Source organism: Emys orbicularis, chromosome 20 (genome assembly GCF_028017835.1).
Source record: "Emys orbicularis isolate rEmyOrb1 chromosome 20, rEmyOrb1.hap1, whole genome shotgun sequence".
Lineage (NCBI taxonomy): Eukaryota > Metazoa > Chordata > Testudines > Emydidae > Emys > Emys orbicularis.
In genome coordinates, this window is record NC_088702.1 from 1,442,312 (window position 1) to 1,464,735 (window position 22,424).

General features: G+C 69.9%; 1 protein-coding gene across 1 annotated transcript; it reads left to right on the top strand.

The window, feature by feature from the left end:
- The first annotated feature begins 1,191 nt into the window (after window positions 1–1,191).
- On the top strand, window positions 1,192–15,630 carry DENND4B (DENN domain containing 4B). Its single transcript, XM_065419821.1, has 27 exons — window positions 1,192–1,510; window positions 1,762–2,014; window positions 2,171–2,240; window positions 2,670–2,839; window positions 3,473–3,714; window positions 3,867–3,933; window positions 4,678–4,736; window positions 4,916–5,060; window positions 5,149–5,324; window positions 5,583–5,683; window positions 5,761–5,976; window positions 6,060–6,205; window positions 6,816–6,955; window positions 7,030–7,153; window positions 7,393–7,599; window positions 7,732–7,860; window positions 7,991–8,141; window positions 8,284–8,451; window positions 8,593–9,053; window positions 11,212–11,334; window positions 11,619–11,794; window positions 12,154–12,304; window positions 14,081–14,326; window positions 14,432–14,537; window positions 14,665–14,830; window positions 15,118–15,182; window positions 15,485–15,630. The coding sequence occupies exons 1-27, from the start codon at window positions 1,212–1,214 to the stop codon at window positions 15,628–15,630; spliced, it is 4,503 nt and encodes a 1,500-aa protein (XP_065275893.1). The 5' UTR covers window positions 1,192–1,211.
- The last annotated feature ends 6,794 nt before the right edge of the window (window positions 15,631–22,424 follow it).

The window sequence follows — 22,424 nt, forward strand, 5'->3', positions numbered from 1 at the left end:
TCGGGAGAGGGGGGAAGGGAGGCTGGGGCTGCCACAGGCCCTGGGCAGAGCCGGCCTGAAGTCCTGGAAGTGTCTGAGAAACCAGGAGTGCTGTGGGGATCCGGGGGGGGAGGGATCCCCCCAAACCTCAGGGATCCCCCTGATTTTCCAGCGACTGACTTGATGTCAGAGCCGGCCTGGGCCTGAGCAGGAAACAGGAAGCTGCCTCCCTCCCTCCCGGCACTTTCACTCTGTCAGCTCAGCCCGGCGGGCTCAGTGGGTCGCGCCCCCCAGGTACCCTGGGTTCTCGCTGACTCTGCGCTGAAATCAATCCAGCTTGGCCCCGGGGCAGCTCCTACCCAGCCCCATATTCCCCCCAAACAGCCCCCTCCTCTGCCTTCCCTGCCCAAACAGCCCACCCTGCCCCATATCCCCCCCAAACAGCCCCATCTCCTTCCTCCCCTGCCCCCAAACAGCCCACCCCACCCCCTTCCTGCCCCATATCCCCCCCAAACAGCCTTGTCTCCTTCCTTCCCTGCCCCAAACAGCCCACCCCACCCCCTTCCTGCCCCATATCCCCCCCAAATAGCCCCATCTCCTTTCTCCCCTGCCCCAAACAGCCCACCCCACCCCACCCCCTTCCTGCCCCATATCCCCCCCAAACAGCCCCATCTCCTTCCTTCCCTACAGCCCCCCCCAAACAGCCCTGCCCCCATGCTCCCTGTGACACCCCCCCAGCGCTCCCACTCCTTCCCCCAGGGAGGGGAGCAGGAACAGCAGCTCCCATTGGCCGCTGGCAGCCTTGTTTCCATGATGTCACCATACAGAGTGTTCTGTCCTGGAACCCGCAGCTCCCATTGGCCACGCTGGGCCCAGCCTCTGTGACGTCACCTTGTGGGTCTGTTGTGTGGGCTGGTCCCTGGGATCCGGGTGGCGTTCCTCCCCCCCCCCCCCCAACCTCTTCTCCCCCCTCCCCCCCCCGGCCTCAGACCCCCCCCCATGGTGCCGTCCCACCTGACCTCTTCTCCCCCACGGCCTCTTCCCCTCCCCCATGGCACCGTCCCACCCGACCTCTTCCCCCCACCATGGCGCCGTCCTCCTTGGCCTCGCCCCCCCCCTGGCCCCCACCCCTGTGGCACTCTCCCTCACCCCACAGCCTGCCCTCCTGGCCCTGCCCTCCTCCCCAGTGACGCCCCCCTGCTCCCTCCCCAGATGCCGTGAGCCCCGCCGCCATGGCGGAGGAGAAGCCGCCGCAGCTCGTCGACTATTTCGTGGTGGCCGGCTTGACCGACTCCTCCAAGGCCTTGGAAGAGGAGAGCCAGCAGCCCCGGCCGGCCCGGCCCAGCGAGCCCATCACCGACGTGGCCGTGGTCATCCGCTCGCAGGGCGAGGAGGTGCCCCAGGGCTTCACCTGCATCGAGAGCAGCACGTCCGGCCACCCCGTGGACCTGAATGCCAGCCTTCTCAACAGCCCCCAGATGTACCTCTGCTACAAGCGGGGCCGCGGCAAGCCGCCCCTCATCGAGCTGGGGTGGGTAAGGGGGCCGCGCTCAGCCGCTCTCTGGGAGTCCCGCCCCCTCCCCAGGGCTCCACCCCCTCCTGCTGGGCTGGGCCCCTCCCCAGGGCTGGGCAGAGCTCCTCCCCCTCGACTGGACTCCACCCCTCCTGCTGGGCTGGGCCCCTCTGTTCCCCTCCCCAGGGCTGGCTGGGCAAGCCGCTCTGGGTGTGGGGTGTCTCTCCCCACTCAGCGGGGCCTGCTTAGCCCCTTCCGTCCCCTCGCAGGGTGCACTGTGAGGGGAAGGACCGCCTGAAGCCGGGCTACGAGATCATCCGCACGACGCCCTACAGCCGCTCTGCCAACCTCAGCTCGGGCGCCGCCGGCCACCAGCGCACCTTCCTCACCTACCGCCGGGCCGCCGAGTCCCAGGGCCACAACACGCTGGGCATCACCGACATCTGCCTGGTCGTGCCCAGCAAGGGGGAGAACACGCCGCACACCTTCTGCCGGGTGGACAGGAACCTCAACGCTGGCATGGTGGGTGCTGGCGGCCCCCTGGCTCTGGGCCGGTGCCGGGCAGGCTGTGCTGGGTTCCTCGGGCTGGGGCCGACTGTCCCTCCCGGGAGGAGGAGGGGCAGGTCCCTCTGCCCCGTGCCACAGCCCCACTGACCCTGCTCTGCTCTCTCCTCGCAGTGGGGCCCGGCCGTGTTCCTGTGCTACAAGATGGCGATGTCCAAAGCCAACACCCTGGTCTACGAAGCAGGTAAAGCCCCTGCTGCCCCCTGAGATGGGGGGAGGGGAGACCTGGCCCCCGCTGCCCCCGAGCCTGCGGGGAGGGGAGACCTGGCCCCCGCTGCCCCCTGAGATGGGGGGAGGGAAGACCTGGCCCCCGCTGCCCCCGAGCCTGCGGGGAGGGGAGACCTGGCCCCCGCTGCCCCCTGAGATGGGGGGAGGGAAGACCTGGCTCCCGCCAGTGACATGTAGTGAGGAGCTGATGGCACTAGGTATAGGGTGGGCAGGGGCTGTGCCAGCCCCACTCCCCAGCACTGCTGCTGCCTGGCATTCCTGCCCCCTGCCGTCCCAGCCCTGGGCTCCCCCCCAGCTCTGCCGGTGCCCCTCACTCCCGACCCGCAGCCCCTGCCAGCCCTGCCCCCCCCCCCAGACGCTCCGCCTGACGTGCGTCTATCTCCAGGTCTCCTGAGCCGCTACCCTGAGCAGGACAGTGAGTCGTTCCCACTGCCCGACTCGGTGCCCGTCTTCTGCCTGCCCATGGGGGCCACCATTGAGAGCTGGCCCATCAACACCAAGTACCAGCTGCCCATCTTCTCCACCTTCGTGCTGACGGGGGCTTCAGGGGACAAGGTAGGAGGGGCTGGAGGGGGGGCCTGGGCCATCCCGGTGGGGTGGGGTCTCCGGGGACCTGGAACAGGGTGAACAGCCCAGAATCAGGGGGTCCTGCCTGACAGGTGAGCGAAGGTGCTGCTTATCCTGCCCCTGATCTTCCCTTCTCCCCCCATGGCCCGGGCCCCCCTGCCCCGTCTCCTCCCCTCACAACTGGGACCCCCTGCCCCGTCATCCCTTCCCCCAATGACTGGGCCCCCTGTCCCATCTCCTCCCCCATGACCGGGCCCCCTGCTCCGTTGTCTCCCACCCCCCAGTGGCGCTGGAGCATTTTTTACAATGGGGGTGCTGAAAGCCAGTGGTCCCCAAACTTTTTACCTCACCCCCCCTTACTCCTGTCCGTGTCCCCCACCCCACCCCCCAGAGCTGGGGCCAGGAGTGGGGCCATGGCTCTGGCGGGGGGGGCCGCGGAACACGGACAGAGGTAAGGGTCCAAGGCTGGGACCCCACGTGTGGGGCCGGAAGCGGAGCCCTGGGCGTGGGTCCTGCAGCCGGGAGTCGGCACCCCAGGGTGGCGGGTGGGATCCTGCACAAAACCTGGGGGGGCAGTTCCCACGCCTGTGCCCTGCAGTGACCAGGCCCCCCTGCCCCCAGGTGTACGGCGCTGCCATCCAGTTCCACGAGGCCTACCCGCGGGAGCAGCTGTCGGAGAAGCAGAGCTTGCGTCTGGGCCTGCTCAGTGTGGTCGACCGGCGCCCCATCGCCAGCAAGTCGGTGCAGACTCGCCGCAGCATCTGCGTCCTGTCGCACTGGCCCCTCTTCGACGTCTTCCGCAAGTTCCTCATGTTCATCTATCGCTACTCCATCTCGGGGCCCCACGTGCTGCCCCTGGAGACGTGAGCGCTGGGCGGAGGTGGGGGGGGGAAGTGCCCTGGGGGTGGCGACCGCAGGGTGGATCTGTAGGGAAGGGATGGGGGGTAGAAGGACCCCCCCCGGGAAAGGGACTGGGGAGCCCCCACCCCCCTCTGACGGGCTTGTCTCCCCCCAGGCACATCTCCCACTTCATGCACAACGTCCCCTTCCCGTCTCCGCAGCGACCGCGCATCCTGGTGCAGGTGAGTGGCCCCCGCCCCGGGCAGCTGCTCTTCTGCTGGGGCTGCCTGGGCCCCCGACCCTGCTCTTCCCCACGTTGGTGACTCTGCTCACATTTGGCCTTCAGCTGATGTTTTGGGTCAGTGATTCCCAGCCCATGTCTATGAAAGCCCGAGGCTCCTGTGAGCCCCCCCTTCCCTGGCCCCTGGGCTGCCCCCCACCCCTGCCCCAGGGCTGCCTCCCGCTTCCCCCCTTCCCTGGCCCCTGGGCTTCCCCCCTGGGCTGCCCCCCACTTCCCCCATCCCTGCCCCGGGGCTGCCCCCCGCATTCTCCTTCCCTGGCCCCTGGGCTGCCCCCCACTTCCTCCCTTCCCTGGCCCCTGGGCTGCCCCCCACTTCCCCCATCCCTGCCCCGGGGCTGCCCCCCACTTCCCCTATCCCTGCCTCGGGGCTGCCCCCCGCTTCTCCCCTTCCCTGGCCCCTGGGCTGCCCCCCACTTCCCCCATCCCTGCCCCGGGGCTGCCCCCCGCATTCCCCCATCCCTGGCCCCGGGGCTGCCCCCTGCTTCTCCCCTTCCCTGGCCCCGGGGCTGCCCCCCACTTCCCCCATCCCTGCCCCGGGGCTGCCCCCCGCATTCTCCTTCCCTGGCCCCTGGGATGCCCCCCACTTCTCCCGTCCCTGCCTCCCGCCCCACCACTGCCCTGGGGCTGCCCCCTGCCTGCCTGGGTGGGGAAGCCGACTACGCCATCAATCTCGTCTCTCCCCCAGATGTCTCCCTACGATAACCTGCTGCTGTGCCAGCCCGTGTCCTCCCCGCTGCCACTCAGGTACAGCCCCGGGGGGGTGGTCGGGGCAGCCTGGGGGGACGATCAGGGGCTCAGGGTCCCGTTGGTGATGTGGGGGGGACGGGCTGTGCCCCCTCTGGCCGTGGCTGCGTTGTGGGTGCGGGAGGAGGGGGTTCTGTGCTGTCTGGATTCTACATGCTCTGCCCCCCTCTGCCCCCCAGCGGAGCCAGCTTCCTGACCCTGCTGCAGAACCTGGGCCCCGAGAACGCCGTGACGCTGCTGCTGGCTGTGCTGACCGAGCAGAAGTTGCTGATCCACTCGCTGCGCCCCGATGTGCTGACCAGCGTGAGCGAGGCGCTCGTCTCCGTGAGTCCGGCCCCCGGGGGGGGGGGGGGGGGGCAGTGGGGCCCGCCCCCTCGGCTCGCTGACTCCTCTCTCCCTGCCCCGCCCCCAGATGATCTTCCCGCTGCGCTGGCAGTGCCCCTACATCCCGCTGTGCCCGCTGACACTGGCGGACGTGCTGTGCGCCCCGGTGCCCTTCATCGTCGGCATCCACTCCAGCTACTTCGACCTGCACGACCCGCCCCGCGACGTCATTTGTGTCGACCTTGACACCAACACCATCTTCCTGTGAGTTCCCCTGGGCCCGGCCCCCTCCCCAGCCGCCGCGTCCGTATTCCTGGGCGTGTCCCCGGGCGGAACCCCGGTGTCCTGGCCAAGTTCCCGCTGGGCCCTTGGCCGGCCTTCCCCTAACGCGGTCCCAGCCCAGAAGCGGCTGCATCTCGGCACTGGGCCGGGGAGGGCGAGCGGGGGGCCGGGGCAGCCCAGCAGGAGGCGCTAACGGTGAGGGCAGCCCGGCTTTGTGCTCGTCTCTGTCTCCCCTGCCAGGAGCGAGGAGAGGAAGCTGCTGTCGCCCCGCGCGCTGCCTCGCCGGCCCTGCAAGGTGCTGCAGGCTGCGCTACTCGCCCACTTCCAGCAGCTGGATGAGAGTGAGTGGGGAGCTGGGGGGGAGCTCTGGGGGGCGGGGAGCCTGGGGGGACCGTGCTAACCCCGCCGCTCCCCCCAGTGTACAACAAGCCGGTGGAGGAGGCGTCGCTGGAGTTCCTGCTCACCGACTACGACCTGGTGTACGGGCGGCGCAAGCAGCTGGAGCTGGAGATCCAGGCCTCCTTCCTGCGGTTCATGGCCTGCGTGCTGAAGGGTTACCGTTCCTTCCTGCTGCCCATCACCCGGGCGCCCTGCGACACCACCCACGACTCCAGCAGCCTTTTCTCCCTGCAGGGTGAGGGGGCGCCAACCCGGGGGGGCGGGGCGGGGGGGAGGGGGCTGAGCTCCCGTGTGACCCCCTCCCCCCGTCCCCCCCAGGTTTCCTCAAGTCCCGGGACCGCGCCTACCACAAGTTCTACGGGCAGCTGCTGCGCACGCAGCTCTTCACACAGTTCATCCACGAGTGCTCCTTCGTCAGCGACCGGCACGCCTGCCTGGAGTTCTTCGACACCTGTGTGGACAAGGTGACGCCCCGCCCCTAGTGACGACCCACCCAATGCCTCGCCCCAGCGATGCCCCACCCCAGCAACACCCCTAGCAACGCCCCACCCAATGCCTCGCCCCTAGCGACACTCTGCCCCTGGCGCCCCTAGCGATGCCCCACCCCTAGCAACACCCCTAGCGACGCCCCATCCAATGCCTCGCCCCTAGCGACACTCTGCCCCTGGCGCCCCTAGCGATGCCCCACCCCTAGCAACACCCCTAGCGACGCCCCACCCAATGCCTCGCCCATAGCGACACTCTGCCCCTGACACCCCTAATGCCCTGCCTCAATACCCCGCCCTTAGCAACACCCTGCCCCATGCACCCATAGCAACGCCCCATCCCAGCAATGCCCTGCCTCTGCCCCCGACACCTGCCCTTAGCAACACCCTGCCCCTGACACCCCTAGCAACGCCCCGCCCCTGACCCTGTGACTGGACCAGGCGGGGGCTCAGGTGGCTCCCGGACCAGGGCCAGTGTCGGGGGGGGGGGGCAGACCCAGGGGGCCCTGTCGGGGGCAGGGAGCTCCCAGCCGGAGGGTGTTCCGGGGGACGTGCCGGCCCCCACCCTGAGCTGCCCTCCCCTCCCCAGGTGCAGGTGGATCTGGAGAAGGCTGAGGACGCGCCCCTGATGGAGCTGGACGACTCGCACGGCAGCGAGCACACGGTCTTCATCATGCCCCCCGAGGAGCCCCTGGGCCCCGATGGCACCGAGCTGCCTGCACTCTACTGGTGAGACACCCCCCCAGCTCCCCGCCCCCCCATATCCCCAGCCGCCCCCTGATGGCCCTTCTGCTCCCCCACAGCTACGACAGCTTCCCCGTGCTGCGGGCCGAGTTCTTTGAGCGCCCCCAGGACCAGCTGGCGGCTCCACTGGGCCAGCCCAAGAGCAGCGCCCCCAGCAGCCCTGCGCCGCGCAGGACCAAGCAGGTGACGGCCCAGGCTCACTCATGCAGTGAGTGGGCTGGGCTCAGCCCTTCCCACAGGGAGCACCGGGAACCAGCCCCTGGGGGAGGGTGGCCTGTCCTCGGGGGAGCTGGGGGGTGTCAGGCCCTGGGTGGGTGGGGTGGCCTGTTCTGGGTGGAGCGGGGGGGGTGCCAGGGCCTGGGTGAGGTGGGGGGGCCTGTCCTGGGCGGAGCTGGCCCCCCTGACCCGGCTTGCCCCCCCAGGAGATGAAGGTGGCGCAGCGGGTGGCACAGAAGTACTCGTCCGTGCCCGACATGTGGGCGCGGTGCCTGCTCGGACACTGCTACGGGCTGTGGTTCATCTACCTGCCCACCTACGTGCGGGCCGCCCCCTCCAAGGTGCGGGCGCTGCAGACGGCCTACGAGGTGCTGAAGCAGATGGAGAGCAGGAAGGTGGTGCTGCCGGACGAGGTGCGAACACCTCCCCCCCCCGTGTTCCCACGGCCCCTTCCCTGGCGCCACCCCCCCGGGCCCTGTCCGTGTGTCCCAGCAGCCCCTGGGTTCCCCACCCCCTCACGGGGCCCTGTGCTTTCTGCCCCCCAGGTCTGCTACCGCAGCCTCATGCAGCTGTGCGGGCAGTATGGCGAGCCGGTGCTCTCCGTCCGCGTCCTGCTGGAGATGAAACGGGCCGGCATCGTGCCCAACACCGTCACCTACGGCTACTACAACAAGGTATCGGCCTGGGCCGGGGGCTGGGGGGAGGAGCTCCCTCTGGCGGGGTGAGCCAGGCAGTGTCTGCTGCCGGGGGGGGGCACGGGGGGAACCCCGTCTCCCCGGTAACCATGGCCCCGTTCTCTTGCAGGCTGTGCTGGAGAGCAAGTGGCCCTCGGGCACCCAGGGCGGGCGGCTGCGCTGGGCCAAGCTGCGCAACGTGGTTCTGGGCACTGCCCAGTTCCGGCAGCCCCTGCGGCAGCGGCAGCTGGAGAGCGAGGCCCGTGGCGGCGCCTTGCCAGGTGCGTGTGGGGCGGGGGGTAGGGGGCGGGGCCCTGGGGCGGGGGTAGGAGGGCCGGGCCTTGGGGCGGGGGTAGAGGGGCCGGGCCCATGCAGCGGGGGTAGGGGGCGGGGCCAGCAGCCCATGTTCTCTCTCCCCCCCAGGCTGTGCAGAGACCCAGGACACCCGTCCCCGTCCCAGCCTCCAGCGCCAGACCACGTGGGCCGGGCACAGCTTGCGCGAGCCCTCGCCCGGCCGCCAGCTGGTGAAGAGCAGCAGCGGCACCTTCCCCCGCAGCGAAACCTCCGCGGTGGAGGCTGGCGTGGCCCAGAGTGAGTTGCATCGCAGCCGGCGGGGGGGGGAGGAGACGAAACCTGGGCGCAGGGGTCACCAGGCTTGGGGGATGTGCTGGGGTTAGGAACTGGGAGGGACCCGGCTCTGGCCCCCCCGTAACTCTTTCCCCCACCCCCCAGTGATCAAGGCCCTGGGGGTGCTGGAGCCTGGCAGGGACTCGTTAGTCGCCTTCCCTCCAGGCCTGCGCCAGCTCCTGGACGGGCCCGGCACCTCGGAGGACGGGAGCCTGTCGGATGTCAGCTTCCAGACGGACGAGAGCGACCGGCCGGCCCTGGACAGCGCCGAGGTGCAGCTGAGCCTGGGGCCGGGCGCCCGGGGCACCAAGCCGAGCCGGCGCGACGAGAACCACAACAGCCTGGGGGGGACGCCGCGCCGGGGGCTGGCCGCCAAGCTGCAGCAGCTGCTGTCCCCAGCCAAGCGCCCCTCCCTGCGCCACACTGCCAGCGTGGAGCAATCCAGCGCCCGGCAGGACGCCGGCTCCCTGCGCCGGGCCTCGGTGCAGACAGAGTCCCTGCGGCGCAAGAGCCCTGTGGAGAGCCTGCTGCACCCCCAGGAGCGCCCCGACTCCACTGCCTCGGAGGTAGGGGCTGGGAACCGCCCCCCACTGCTCCGGGGGGGCCCATTGCTGCTGGGCTGGGAACCGCCCCCCACTGCTCCGGGGGGGCCCATTGCTGCTGGGCTGGGAACCGCCCCCCCACTGCTCCAGGGGGGCCCATTGCTGCTGGGCTGGGAACCGCCCCCCCCACTGCTCCAGGGGGGCCCATTGCTGCTGGGCTGGGAACCGCCCCCCCACTGCTCCGGGGGGGCCCATTGCTGCTGGGCTGGGAACCGCCCCCCACTGCTCTGGGGGGCCCATTGCTGCTGGGCTGGGAACCGCCCCCCCACTGCTCCGGGGGGGCCCATTGCTGCTGGGCTGGGAACCGCCCCCCCACTGCTCCGGGGGGGCCCATTGCTGCTGGGCTGGGAACCGCCCCCCCACTGCTCCGGGGGGGCCCATTGCTGCTGGGCTGGGAACCGCCCCCCCACTGCTCTGGGGGGGGCCATTGCTGCTGGGCTGGGAACCGCCCCCCCACTGCTCCGGGGGGGCCCATTGCTGCTGGGCTGGGAACCGCCCCCCCACTGCTCCAGGGGGGCCCATTGCTGCTGGGCTGGGAACCGCCCCCCCACTGCTCCGGGCGGGGGACATTGCTGCTGGGCTGGGAACCGCCCCCTACTGCTCCGGGGGGGACATTGCTGCTGGGCTGGGAACCGCCCCCCCACTGCTCCGGGGGGGGCCATTGCTGCTGGGCTGGGAACCGCCCCCCCACTGCTCCGGGCGGGGGACATTGCTGCTGGGCTGGGAACCGCCCCCCACTGCTCTGGGGGGCACATTGCTGCTGGGCTGGGAACCGCCCCCCACTGCTCCGGGGGGGCCCATTGCTGCTGGGCTGGGAACCGCCCCCCCACTGCTCCGGGGGGGCCCATTGCTGCTGGGCTGGGAACCGCCCCCCACTGCTCCGGGGGGGCCCATTGCTGCTGGGCTGGGAACCGCCCCCCCACTGCTCCGGGGGGGCCCATTGCTGCTGGGCTGGGAACCGCCCCCCCACTGCTCCGGGGGGGACATTGCTGCTGGGCTGGGAACCGCCCCCCACTGCTCCGGGGGGGACATTGCTGCTGGGCTGGGAACCGCCCCCCCAGTGCTCCAGGCGGGGGACATTGCTGCTGGGCTGGGAACCGCCCCCCCACTGCTCTGGGGGGGCCCATTGCTGCTGGGCTGGGAACCGCCCCCCCACTGCTCTGGGGGGGCCCATTGCTGCTGGGCTGGGAACCGCCCCCCCACTGCTCTGGGGGGGCCCATTGCTGCTGGGCTGGGAACCGCCCCCCACTGCTCCGGGCGGGGGACATTGCTGCTGGGCTGGGAACCGCCCCCCCACTGCTCCGGGCGGGGGACATTGCTGCTGGGCTGGGAACCGCCCCCTACTGCTCCGGGGGGGCCCATTGCTGCTGGGCTGGGAACCGCCCCCCCACTGCTCCGGGGGGGCCCATTGCTGCTGGGCTGGGAACCGCCCCCCCCACTGCTCCGGGCGGGGGACATTGCTGCTGGGCTGGGAACCGCCCCCCACTGCTCCGGGGGGGCCCATTGCTGCTGGGCTGGGAACCGCCCCCCCACTGCTCCGGGCGGGGGACATTGCTGCTGGGCTGGGAACCGCCCCCTACTGCTCCGGGGGGGCCCATTGCTGCTGGGCTGGGAACCGCCCCCCCACTGCTCCGGGGGGGCCCATTGCTGCTGGGCTGGGAACCGCCCCCCCACTGCTCTGGGCGGGGGACATTGCTGCTGGGCTGGGAACCGCCCCCCACTGCTCCGGGGGGGCCCATTGCTGCTGGGCTGGGAACCGCCCCCCCACTGCTCCGGGCGGGGGACATTGCTGCTGGGCTGGGAACCGCCCCCCCACTGCTCCGGGCGGGGGACATTGCTGCTGGGCTGGGAACCGCCCCCCCACTGCTCCGGGGGGGCCCCATTGCTGCTGGGCTGGGAACCGCCCCCCCACTGCTCCGGGCGGGGGACATTGCTGCTGGGCTGGGAACCGCCCCCCACTGCTCCGGGGGGGACATTGCTGCTCCGGGGCTGGGGTCTCAGCTGGAGCTGGGGGTTTTGCACTCCTGGAACGGGCAGGGACCTGGTGCCACCGGGGCCGGGCAGGAGCAGGTCCCGCTGAGCTGGGGGGGTCCTGTGGGGCTCACGTCTCCTCTCCCCCCAGAGCTCCGTCTCCCTGGGCAGCGAGTTTGACCTGTCAGACACGTCACTCGGCAGCTTTAGCCTGCGCAAGTCGTCGGACCCGCTGCCTGAGGCCTTGGCCGGGCCGGAGCTGCCCCCCGTGGAGGTGAGCCCCCCCCCGGAGCTGGGCCAGACTTCCCCTCGGGACCTGCCTGAGGCCGTCTGCGCTGGGTGGGGGTCCCGTAGCCATGGGGCTGTGGGGCGGCATCCCAGCCAGGGGGTAGCGAGGGGCTCTGACAGCGACCCCCCCACGGCCCAGTGAGGGGCCCTGTGATCCGGGAGAGGGGAGGCAGCGACCATGGGGGCTGACCCGAGTCCCCTGCCCCCTGGGGAGAGCTGGGGGGGGCAGGAGTGTGGGGGTGCGGCTGAGCCGAGTCCCCCTCCCCCCAGATCCGGCTCTCCAGCTGCTCGCGGTGCCACACATGCGGCTCCCTGGTGCACGACGAGGAGGTGATGGCCGGCTGGACGCCCGACGACTCCAACCTCAACACCACCTGCCCCTTCTGCACCCGCCCCTTCGTGCCCTTGCTCAGCATCGAGATCCAGGACTTCCAGCAGCCCCCCAGGTGAGACCCCGCCCTCGGGGGGACCCCCTGCTGCCCCCCCGCCCTCATTGGGAAACCGCCCTGCAGCTCTCCTGTCCTTGGGGGGACCCCTGCCGTGCCATGCTCTGCCCTCTGAAGTCTGGGGGGCGGGGTGTCTTGGGGGGGCGATGGGCGGGGGGGGTGACCCGGGGGGCGGGCTCACATCATTCAGGGGTATGGATCCTGCCTCGTTCTGGGATCTCGCCGTCCCCCTCACGCCGTTGTCATGGGAACCGTTGGGCGGGGGCTGGCTGATGGGGGGGCGGACGTGTCCCCCCGGGCGTGGGGGCTGGTGCCGAGCAGCCCAGCAGTAACCTGCCCCCTCCCCGCTCCCTCCGCAGCTCCTCGGAGTCTCCCCAGAGCCGCGGGGAGCAGCCGCCTGCCGGGCGGGGCCCGGTGCTCAGCGACCGCTCCCAGTGCCTGGCTCTGGATGAGGCCGAGCCGGAGCCGGGGATCCCCCCGTCGCTCTGCAACGGCTGCATGGACTCCTCGGTACGGCGCCTCCCCTGCCCCCAGCAGCTGAGTGAGGCTCCCTCCGGAGCCGCCAGAAGGGGGCGCTGCGGGCACGGTCTCCAGAGCCCCACGGTCCTGACTCCGCCAGGCACCTGGCTGCAGTGCCCAAGGATTACCCGCCCCTGCCCGAGCGCCGGGCGGGGGGCTGCGGGTCGGGAGTCAGGGGCGCGGGCAGCGCCGGGCGGGGGCTGCGGGTCGGGAGTGAGGGGCAGCGCCGGGCGAGGGCTGCGGGTCGGGAGTGAGGGGCGGGGGCTGCGGGTCGGGAGTGAGGGGCGGGGGCTGCGGGTCGGGAGTGAGGGGCAGCGCCGGGTGAGGGCTGCGGGTCGGGAGTGAGGGGCGGGGGCTGCGGGTCGGGAGTGAGGGGCAGCGCCGGGCGGGGGCTGCGGGTCAGGAGTCAGGGGCGGGGGCTGCGGGCCGGGAGTGAGGGGCAGCGCCGGGCGGGGGCTGCGGGTCAGGAGTCAGGGGCGGGGGCTGCGGGCCGGGAGTGAGGGGCAGCGCCGGGCGAGGGCTGCGGGTCGGGAGTCAGGGGCGGGGGCTGCGGGCCGGGAGTGAGGGGCAGCGCCGGGCGGGGGCTGTGGGTCGGGAGTCAGGGGCGGGTGCTGCGGGTCGGGAGTCAGGGGCAGCGCCGGGCGGGGGCTGCGGGTCAGGGGCGGGGGCTGCGGGCCGGGAGTGAGGGGCAGCGCCGGGCGAGGGCTGCGGGTCGGGAGTCAGGGGCGGGGGCTGCGGGCCGGGAGTGAGGGGCAGCGCCGGGCGGGGGCTGCGGGTCGGGAGTCAGGGGCGGGGGCTGCGGGTTGGGAGTGAGGGGCAGCGCCGGGCGGGGGCTGTGGGTCGGGAGTCAGGGGCGGGGGCTGCGGGTTGGGAGTGGGGGGCAGCGCCGGGCGGGGGCTGCGGGCCGGGAGTGAGGGGCAGCGCCGGGCGGGGGCTGCGGGCCGGGAGTGAGGGGCGGGGGCTGCGGGCCGGGAGTGAGGGGCAGCGCCGGGCGGGGGCTGCGGGTCGGGAGTGAGGGGCGGGGGCTGCGGGCCGGGAGTGAGGGGCAGCGCCGGGCGGGGGCTGCGGGTCAGGAGTCAGGGGCAGCGCCGGGCGGGGGCTGCGGGTCAGGAGTCTGGGGCGGGGGCAGCGGGTTGGGAGTGAGGGGCAGCGCCGGGCGGGGGCTGCGGGCCGGGAGTGAGGGGCAGCGCCGGGCGGGGGCTGCGGGCCGGGAGTGAGGGGCAGCGCCGTGCGAGGGCTGCGGGTCGGGAGTCAGGGGCGGCGCCGGGCGGGGGCTGTGGGTCGGGAGTCAGGGGCGGGGGCTGCGGGCCGGGAGTGAGGGGCAGCGCCGGGCGGGGGCTGCGGGCCGGGAGTGAGGGGCAGCGCCGGGCGGGGGCTGCGGGCCGGGAGTGAGGGGCGGGGGCTGCGGGCCGGGAGTGAGGGGCAGCGCCGGGCGGGGGCTGCGGGTCGGGAGTGAGGGGCAGCGCCGGGCGGGGGCTGCGGGTCAGGGGCGGGGGCAGCGGGTCGTGAGTGAGGGGCAGCGCCGGGCGGGGCCTGCGGGTCAGGAGTCAGGGGCAGCGCCGGGCGGGGGCTGCGGGTCGGGAGTCAGGGGCGGGGGCTGTGGGTCGGGAGTGAGGGGCAGCGCCGGGCGGGGGCTGCGGGTCAGGAGTGAGGGGCAGCGCCGGGCGAGGGCTGCGGGTCGGGAGTCAGGGGCAGGGGCCGAGCGGCAGAGCAGGGGCCAGGGCTTTGCCCGGTCCGTGGGCCCTGAGCACAGCTGTCTCCCCGCAGGCGCCCAGGGGCCCTGCCTCGCGCTCGGAGCTGGTCACCTTTGCCTACCTGAGCCCCCTGGTGCTGCGCAAGGAGTTGGAGAGCCTGCTGGAGAATGAGGGCAGCGACTTCCTGGCCCAGCCGGAGCTGGTGGACAGCCATCCCATAATATACTGGAACCTGGTCTGGTATTTCCGGCGCCTCGGCCTGCCCAGCAACCTGCTGCAGCTGGTGCCGGCCTCCCAGCACCTCCAACCCGCGCCCCAGGTACGGGACCAGCTGGAGGGGGAGGGGCACCGGCAAGGGGCTCCCAGGGGCTGGGGGGGTCCCCACCGGTTCTGATCCGCACTCCCCACAATGTCTCTCTTGCAGGCCCAGGCCCCCGAGGGCCCCCCGGTGTGCGTGCGCCTGCTCTGGGATGTCCTGACCCCAGACCCCGACAGCTGCCCCCCCCTCTATGTGCTCTGGAGGGTCCACAGTGAGTAGCGGGGGCGGTGCCCATGGGCCAGCGCAGGGGGGTTGGGGTGGGGGAGGGGTGCCCATAGGTCAGCGCGGGGGCCTGGGGGGGATCGGCCGGTGCGGTGACCCCCACTCTCTCCCCACAGGGAACAGCGCTGCCCGGCCTCAGTCCTGGCGGTGCCCCAGCAGCCCCTTCTCGCTGGCGTTCCTGGAGGCCGTGCTGAGCCACGTGGGGCTGGGTGAGATGCATAAGGCCATCGCCCTCTTCCTGCAGACCCTGGCTGCGGAGCCCAGCCCCCTGCCCCTGCAGAGGTACCGCCCCTGGCTCCGCCCCCTGTCCCCAGCTCCGCCCCCTGCAGAGGTACCACCCCCTGCCTCTGACTCCGCCCCCTGCAGAGGTACCACCCCCTGTCTCTGACTCCGCCCCCTGCAGAGGTATGCCCCCTGCCCTGGCCCCGGCTCTGCCCCCTGGATCTGCCTCCTGCCCCCCAGCTCTGCTCCTTGTCCACCACTCTGCCCCCTCCCCCCACTCTACCCTGCCACTCTGCCCCCCCCCGTGCTCTCCCCCCTACTCATTCTCTCTCCCCTTCCTCCCGTAGGAGCGTTTACCGGGAGATCCTCTTCCTCATGCTGGCCGCGCTGGGCAGGGACCACGTCGACATTGGTATGGGGCTGGGGGGGCATTGGAAAGAACAGGGACAGAGAGGAGCCTGCGGCCAGGCCCATTGGTGGTGGTGTGCGGGGGGAATACTGGGCCAGCTGTGCCCATTGGCTGGCGGGGTTGGGGGGGGATACTGGGCCAGCTGGGCCCATTGGTGGAGGGGGGATATGGGTGCAGCCGGGCCCATTGGTTTGAGCCAGTTGCGGGGGGGGGGGCCACCACACTCGCTCGGCCTGCGGGGGAGCTGGGGCCCCGGGGTGCGGGGGGTCGGCTGCCGCAGCGCCTGATCCCCGTCTCCTCCGCAGCCGCCTTCGATAAGAAGTACAAAGCCGCCTACGCCAAGGTGGCCGGCAGCCTGGGCAAGGAGGAGCTGAGCAGGCGGCGGGCACAGCCACCCAGCTCCAAGGCCATCGACTGCCGCCGGAGCTTCGGTGCCACGCTGGAGTGCTAGAGCTGGGGGCCAGGCCGGGCCAGGACCCCTCCCCCCAGGACGGAATTCGGGGACTGGACCGGGTCTTGTGGGGGGAGTGAGCAGCTCTACGGCAGGCGGGGGGGGGCAGGGCATAGCTGCTACCAAACCATGCACCCCCCCCACTTGCCCCCTGGGGGTTCTCCTGGGAGTCGGGGGCAGCACTTGGTGCCCTCTGAGCCGAGGCAGGGTCAGGTGGGACCTGGAGAGCCCCCGGCTGCCCCCTGGCACTTCAGCCAGCCCTGCCCCTGGGGGCGTCTTTGCGCTGGGCCCCACCCCGTGGGCTGGGCAGAGAAGCAGGGGCAGCTGCTGCCCAGGCATGGGGCAAAGAAGTGGGGGGCTGGTCGGGCAGGGTTGAGATCCTGCTCTGGGCATAGCCCCCCCTAACCCCCCCTGTGACGAGTGGACTGGGGCCCTTGATGGCTCTGCTGTCGGCCGCTCTCAGCGGCTGTCCCGTGCTGGAGGGATGGGCTGGGTCTCGGGGGGTCGGCGCTGCTCAGCCCGGCCGGGTGACTCCCCCCCAGGCCCCGGGGCCCGGCCAGACACTGGTAATGAACCGGACACGCAGACGGGTGAGCGTCCGTCCAGCCCACGGCTCCTGCCTCCCCAGAGCGCTCTCTTTTTTCGGACACTGTCCTGGGGGGTCCCCCAGGGGGCGGCCCCTCCCCCAGGGGCAGTTGGTGGTGTTTTTTTTTTTTTAACGTCAGTGTTAATATATTTTGTAATTTATTTATTCTCCCCGCGGCCGCCGTTAGCTTGTGCTGTAACCGCTGTGCTGGTGAGCTGGTGCCACGCGAACCGGGCCCCACGGCCCCCCCAGTGTCCCCTGCTGGAGCAGGCGGGGGACACCCTGGGCTGCCGTGGGGCTGGGTCGCTGCGCCCTCCCCCACTCCCCATCTCACTCTGTCCTGCACTGGAAGCTGTTTCTCTCCCCACCTGAGGTTGGGAAGGGGGCAGTATGTGGCACTGAGGGGGACATGGTGGGGGCTCCCCTAGCTCTGGGGCTCACACTGTGCAATATGGCGTCACCCCTCCCCTACCCCTTTGTTTCGTTTGGGTTTTTGTTGGGTCTGTAAATAAAACCGCTTCAGTATTTTCTCTGCCTGGTGGTGTGTGTGTGTGTGTGTGTGTGTGTGTGTGTGTGTGTGTGTGTGTGTGTGTGTGTGTGTGTGTGTGTGTGTGTGTGTGTGTGTGTGTGCGGGGGTGGGGGGGTGTTGCATGGCTGCAGCCTCTGCCCCCGTCCCCCAACCATCTGTCTCTGCCCTGACCCCCCCCCAGCTCTGGGTGGCCGAGAGGAGCCCCCATGGCTGAAGTGGGGTGTGGTGGCGAGGAGCAGCGCGGGTCTGGGCTGGCCCCACCTGCTGCCAGAGGAGCAGAGCTGGGAGGCAGCCCCCTGCCCCCTAGCATCTAATTGGCTGCCTTCCCGAGTATCCTGCCTCCCTGGGCAGAGCAGCCAATCAGAGCGGCTGCAGTGTGAGGCGGAGCCCCCCCTTCTCAGGAAGAGCTGGGAGGAGTTTTGGGGGAACAGAAGGAGCCAGGCAGGGAAGGGGGAGCAGAGCCAGTGTTCGCCGGGGGGGATCACTGGAGCTGCCGGGGGCTGGCACACGGGGGGCAGGGAGCTGGGTGCTCCATGCCACCGGCAGCATCTCGCACAAAGCTGCGTGTCTGGATCCCGCCAGCGCCTGCCTGGGGGAGCGGCAGGGCTGCGATCGTCACCCCTGCTGTGGGGCAGGGGCTCAAAGACACCCCAAAAATCCAGGCACGGGCCCTTACCAGCATCTCATGGGTTCTGGAGCCTGACTCAGGGCTCGGTGAGACGTCCCACCCGCCCAGCTGGGGGCATCCAGCACCATGGGGAGCCCCAGGCCCCCCCTCAGGACTCGTCCCATCTCCCCTCCCAGGCTCCAATGACTCCCAGCAGGTGTCTCCCATCACCCCCAGTCTCGCCCTGGCATCCGCCCTCCCCCTTGGAGCGGTCTGGCTCCATCGGCTGCTTGGCAGAGGCCCGTGGCCTGAGCTGTGCCGGGGCCCGTCCCAGCCCCACCGCGGGGGGCTCTGCAGTGAGGTTCACAGCGCCGACAGGCCCCCGCGCGTTGTGTCTCCGAGCCCTGCTGGCTCCTTTCGCTGCTCCAGGACTGGCTGAACCTCTCTGCTAATGCCAGGCGAGAGCCCCTCCCTCCCCGGGCAGCTGCTGCAGCCTCCCTTTGCAGTGCCACAGGCTGGTCCCGGGTGGGGGCTGGGGCGGCTGCTCCTCGTCCTTGCCCTGCTCGCGGGTGGCTTCAGCCAAGGTAGCGCTGCTGCGGCCTGTGTGTACAATTCACCCCTTGTGTGCAGCCCCCCCAGTTCCCCTCGCTGCTCCCTGCGGGCTGCACCCTCTGCATCTCCGGCCTCACAGCAGCCGCTCACAGAGGAGGTCTGTCCAGGAGGCTGGCAGGAGCTACTCGCCGCCACCCTGGCCTTGGGCACCCCGGGCACCTCCGCGGCATGGGGCTGGCTCTGTCCATCCGGCACTTGTGCTGCCGACGACGCATTGAGCAGCAGCAGGGCCGGGGGCTGCAAACAGAGCGGGTGCCCTGGCTCCTGCTGTCTTGTCGTCCTTGTAGAGCAGCTGCCCACGGGCATCCCGCCTGCAGCAATGGGCAGGGCCACGTCCATCTGGAGCCACGTCACGGCTGTGTGGGGCTCTGCCTGCCCCCAGGGCACGTGTGGATTGTTAGCCTGAGCTTTGCCCCTAACATGCCCCTCTGAGCATGGTGTGTCCCTGCCCCCTTCGCCACCCCCACCTCCAATCAAGACTTTAAAAACAATCTCTGAGTAGAATGTAGCCCTTGTTTTTGTGTAGGTCCTACTAGTGTTTTGGGGCTGGCCTGCTGCCCGCCAAGGAGGGACGCACCAGGCCCAGGGCCATGGGGCCTCTGTGGTGCGGTGCACGGGGAGCGGAGTGGGGACCCCCAGGCTTGGGGCCTGTCCCTAGGCCAATAAAACCCCTCTGAGCGAGCCTCGTGCCAGGGGTGGGAGACGCCGGCCTGGCCCTGCGGGCTGGGACCCTCCTACTTCACGCAGCCCGGCCGCCGGCCTGAAGCCAAGGGCACAGTGAGCCGTGCGCTCTCGGGCTGTCTGGATGCAGGGCGTCTACACTTCCACCCCCCCACGGTCCCTGCAAAGCGCCAGCCGAAGCCACGACGGCCCCTCTGGTGCGAGCTTTCAACCCCCTTGTTTGAGTGAGAGAGGCTGGGGCGCCTCGCAGCAAAGCCTCCTGCTGTTGTGTGACCCCCCCCCCCTCGGCGTCTCCTCCCCATTCTGTGCGCCGAGCGCAGCCTGGCAGGAGATCGAACACCGGAGGCCAAGGCGAAAGCAATTCCCGTGGCTGGGATGTACTGCCACGGAGCCCAGCGCCCGGAAAACGGCCGGGAAGGGCCGGCGAAGAGAACTCCAGCCTCCCCCGGGACGGCCCGCGCAGACACTTCACAGCCGCTTGCTCCAGCGCCCCACAACTAGCCAGGGGAGGAAATCAGTAGGTCCCGGCTTTGAGTTTTGTCCCTACCTGCTTATTGGCTGGGCTACGTCCAAGCTATGGGCCTGAGTGAGTCCCGGCCAATCGGAGAGCCCTGTGTCTGCAATGGGGGCTTGTCAATCACCTGCGGGTAGCCAATGAGGTGAGAGAGGCGCTAATAAACCATAGATCATGGACAAGAAAGGCTAGAGTGTTGGCTTGACTCCAGTTCTCTCACTTGGCAGCCATCTTGAATTCTGGCAGACAGGCTCCCAGGCCCGGGCCACATGTTTTTACATTCAGAAGTTCTGTGGTTTCCTGTGACGCGATTTCCCGAGGCGGCTGCGTGAAGGAGGCAACGTTTGAGTCATTCCCTGGGCCCACAAGAGCTGTGCCACCCACCGATGGCGACAGGGCACAGGCACACACAGCATCTGGCCCGTCGGCTTGCCAAGGGAAATCCCCTCTCCCCAAAAGAAGGAAAAAAGAGCTGCCCCTAGTCAACGGCCCCCATGTCAAAGGAGAAAGGGGCGAATCGCTGCGTGCGTGGGGCAGGCAAACCTGGGATTGGTGCTGCTAGCGGGAGAGCGATAAACCTGGAGCTGGTGTGACATATTCCAGGCAGGCAAAGCCAACGGCCGACTCCCCCTGCTTCCAGCAGCAACTAGGCGTAGCGTTCTCTGGGTCCCACGGAGCTGGACGGGGGAAATTCCATGGAGCCGTTTACGCTGTGGTGCCGAGCTGGTGTCGCAGACCTGTGCTGCTGTGATGCGATATTACTGCTGTACCAGCAACAAGCCTCTGGCGCTAGGCGCTACACATACCGAACCAAGAGAAACCGACGAGCTTAGGGGGTGTCTTCACAGCACAGTCGGCTTAAACTGCGACGCGACTGGAACCTCGAGCTCGAGTTAGGTGGATTTTGAAGCTGTCCCGGCAGGGTGGGTGGGCTGCCGCTCGACCGCTGCCACGGCTGGAGTGAGGAACGCAGGGGGGGACTTGGTTTAAGTCTGAGACAAGTGGAGACAGACAGAGCGACAGGGGGGCCTGCAAGGAAACAGTGAGGCCATATTGGTTGATGATGCAGCCCAGCACGGTCACGCTGCGAGCAGGGCTGTGCAGTGTCCACAGAACAGTCACAGCAGAGTGCCCTCCGGCAGCCATGGGACATTGGTGCATCGAAAAACAGCAATGCAACATTGCGCCGAAATCTCACTGTGCCCCGTGCGATGCCCTGGGGCGGCAGGAGCCCTGGATTCTGTGGCAGTGTGACACTGCTGGGGTGGAATATCATTCCCGTGGGGTGCAGCGCAGTGCACGGGGAAGACCAGGGGTGGCGGGTACCATAGGCTGGGGGAGGCTGTGCCTCCCCAAACAGCCAGGGGTGGCCCTGCCCACGCTCCGCCCCCAGGCCTCCTGCTTCCGCTCTGTGGCCCAGCTCCAGGGGCTGGGGGTGCTAGTGTGGGGCGGGGACCAGCGGCCGCGGTGGGGGGGTGGAAAGGGCAGAGCCTTGGGCAGAAGGGCAGGGCTTCCCAAGCCAGTGGTTGACGCGCCACCTATGGGGAGGACCTCGTTTTAGGCCACGGCTGTGCTGTGAGCAGGGAGTGTTCTGCTGTTCATAATTCTCATTGTTACCTAGTGCTTGACTGACCATTTGTGAGAATATAAAAACGACCATAGTGGGGCAGAGCGATGTGCCAGCTACCAGCATCCTGTCTTCTGAGCGTGGCAGTGCCAGGTGCTTCACAGGGAAGGAACAGAACAGGGCAATTATTGAGTGATCCATCCCCTGTCGTCCACTTCCAGCTTCTGCAGTTGGAGGTTTAGGGACACCCGGAGCATGGGGGTGCATCCCTGACCGCCTTGGCTAAGCGCCACTGATGGACCTATTCTCCAGGACTTCTCATTCCTTTTGTAACCCTGTTATCATTTTGTCCTTCACCACATCCCCTGGGAACAAGTTCCACAGGTTGACTGTGTGTTGTAGCCACCTGTTGTGTCAGCTCTTGTACTCTGACGTAAGTGCTGCGGGGCAAGGACTGTGGGTCTGTTCTGTGTGTGCACAGCATCTGGCACCACAGGCCCTGGGCCCCGGTTAGGGCCCCTAGATGCTACCACAATGCAAACAATAAATGTTAAAGGTGATAATTCACAATCTCACTGTCAGGCCTGGGGGGAATCTGAAACATTATCCTCTGGGCAGCATCAAAACCTGCTGCCTCCCTGTGCCTCTCTACGCCAGCTCCATGCCCCTGCACAAACCCCATTCCAAACACCTCCATGTGGCCCTCTCCTGCACAAACCCCTCCAAGTGCTATGCACCCCCATCTCCCTCTACACCCCCCCACTTCTCCCCTTGGCTCCCAGAGCTGTGTGAGGGGCAGCCCCGAGAGTCATCAGGTGTGGTGCCCCCCCCTCACTTGGGCCACTGGACCTCGGCAGCACTCCCCCCATCCTCTGCACCAACCTGAGCCTGGCACCTTGTCACCCGTGCCATCCTGACCCCACGCCCCTCCCCCATCACCCGCACCAGCCTGACCTACATCCCTCCCCCGTCACCCTCGGCAGCCTGACCCCGTGCCCCGCCCTCGTCACCTGTGCCATCCTGACCCCGCACCCCTCCCCCATCACCCGCACCAGCCTGACCTACATCCCTCCCCCGTCACTCTCGGCAGCCTGACCCCGTGCCCCGCCCTCGTCACCTGTGCCATCCTGACCCCGCGCCCCTCCCCCATCACCCGCACCAGCCTGACCTACATCCCTCCCCCGTCACCCTCGGCAGCCTGACCCCGTGCCCCTCCCCCATCACCTGTGCCAGCCTGACCCCACGCCCCTCCCCCATCATCCGCACCAGCCTGACCTACATCCCTCCCCCATCACCCTCGGCAGCCTGACCCTACGCCCCTCCCTCGTCACCTGTGCCATTCTGACCCCACGCCCCTCCCCCATCACCTGCACCAGCCTGACCTACATCCCTCCCCCGTCACCCTCGGCAGCCTGAACCCGCGCCCCTCCCCCATCACCTGTGCCATCCTGACCCCGCACCCCTCCCCTGTCACCCGCACCAGCCTGACCCCGCACCCCTCCCGTCACCCGCGCCAGCCTGACCCCGCACTCCTCCCGTCACCCGCACCAGCCTGACCTACATCGCTCCCCTGTCACCCGCACCAGCCTGACCCCGCACCTCTTCCCCGTCACCTGTGCCAGCCTGACCCCGCATCCCTCCCCCGTCACCTGTGCCAGCCTGACCCCGCGCCCCTCTCTTGTCCCCCATGCCAGCCTG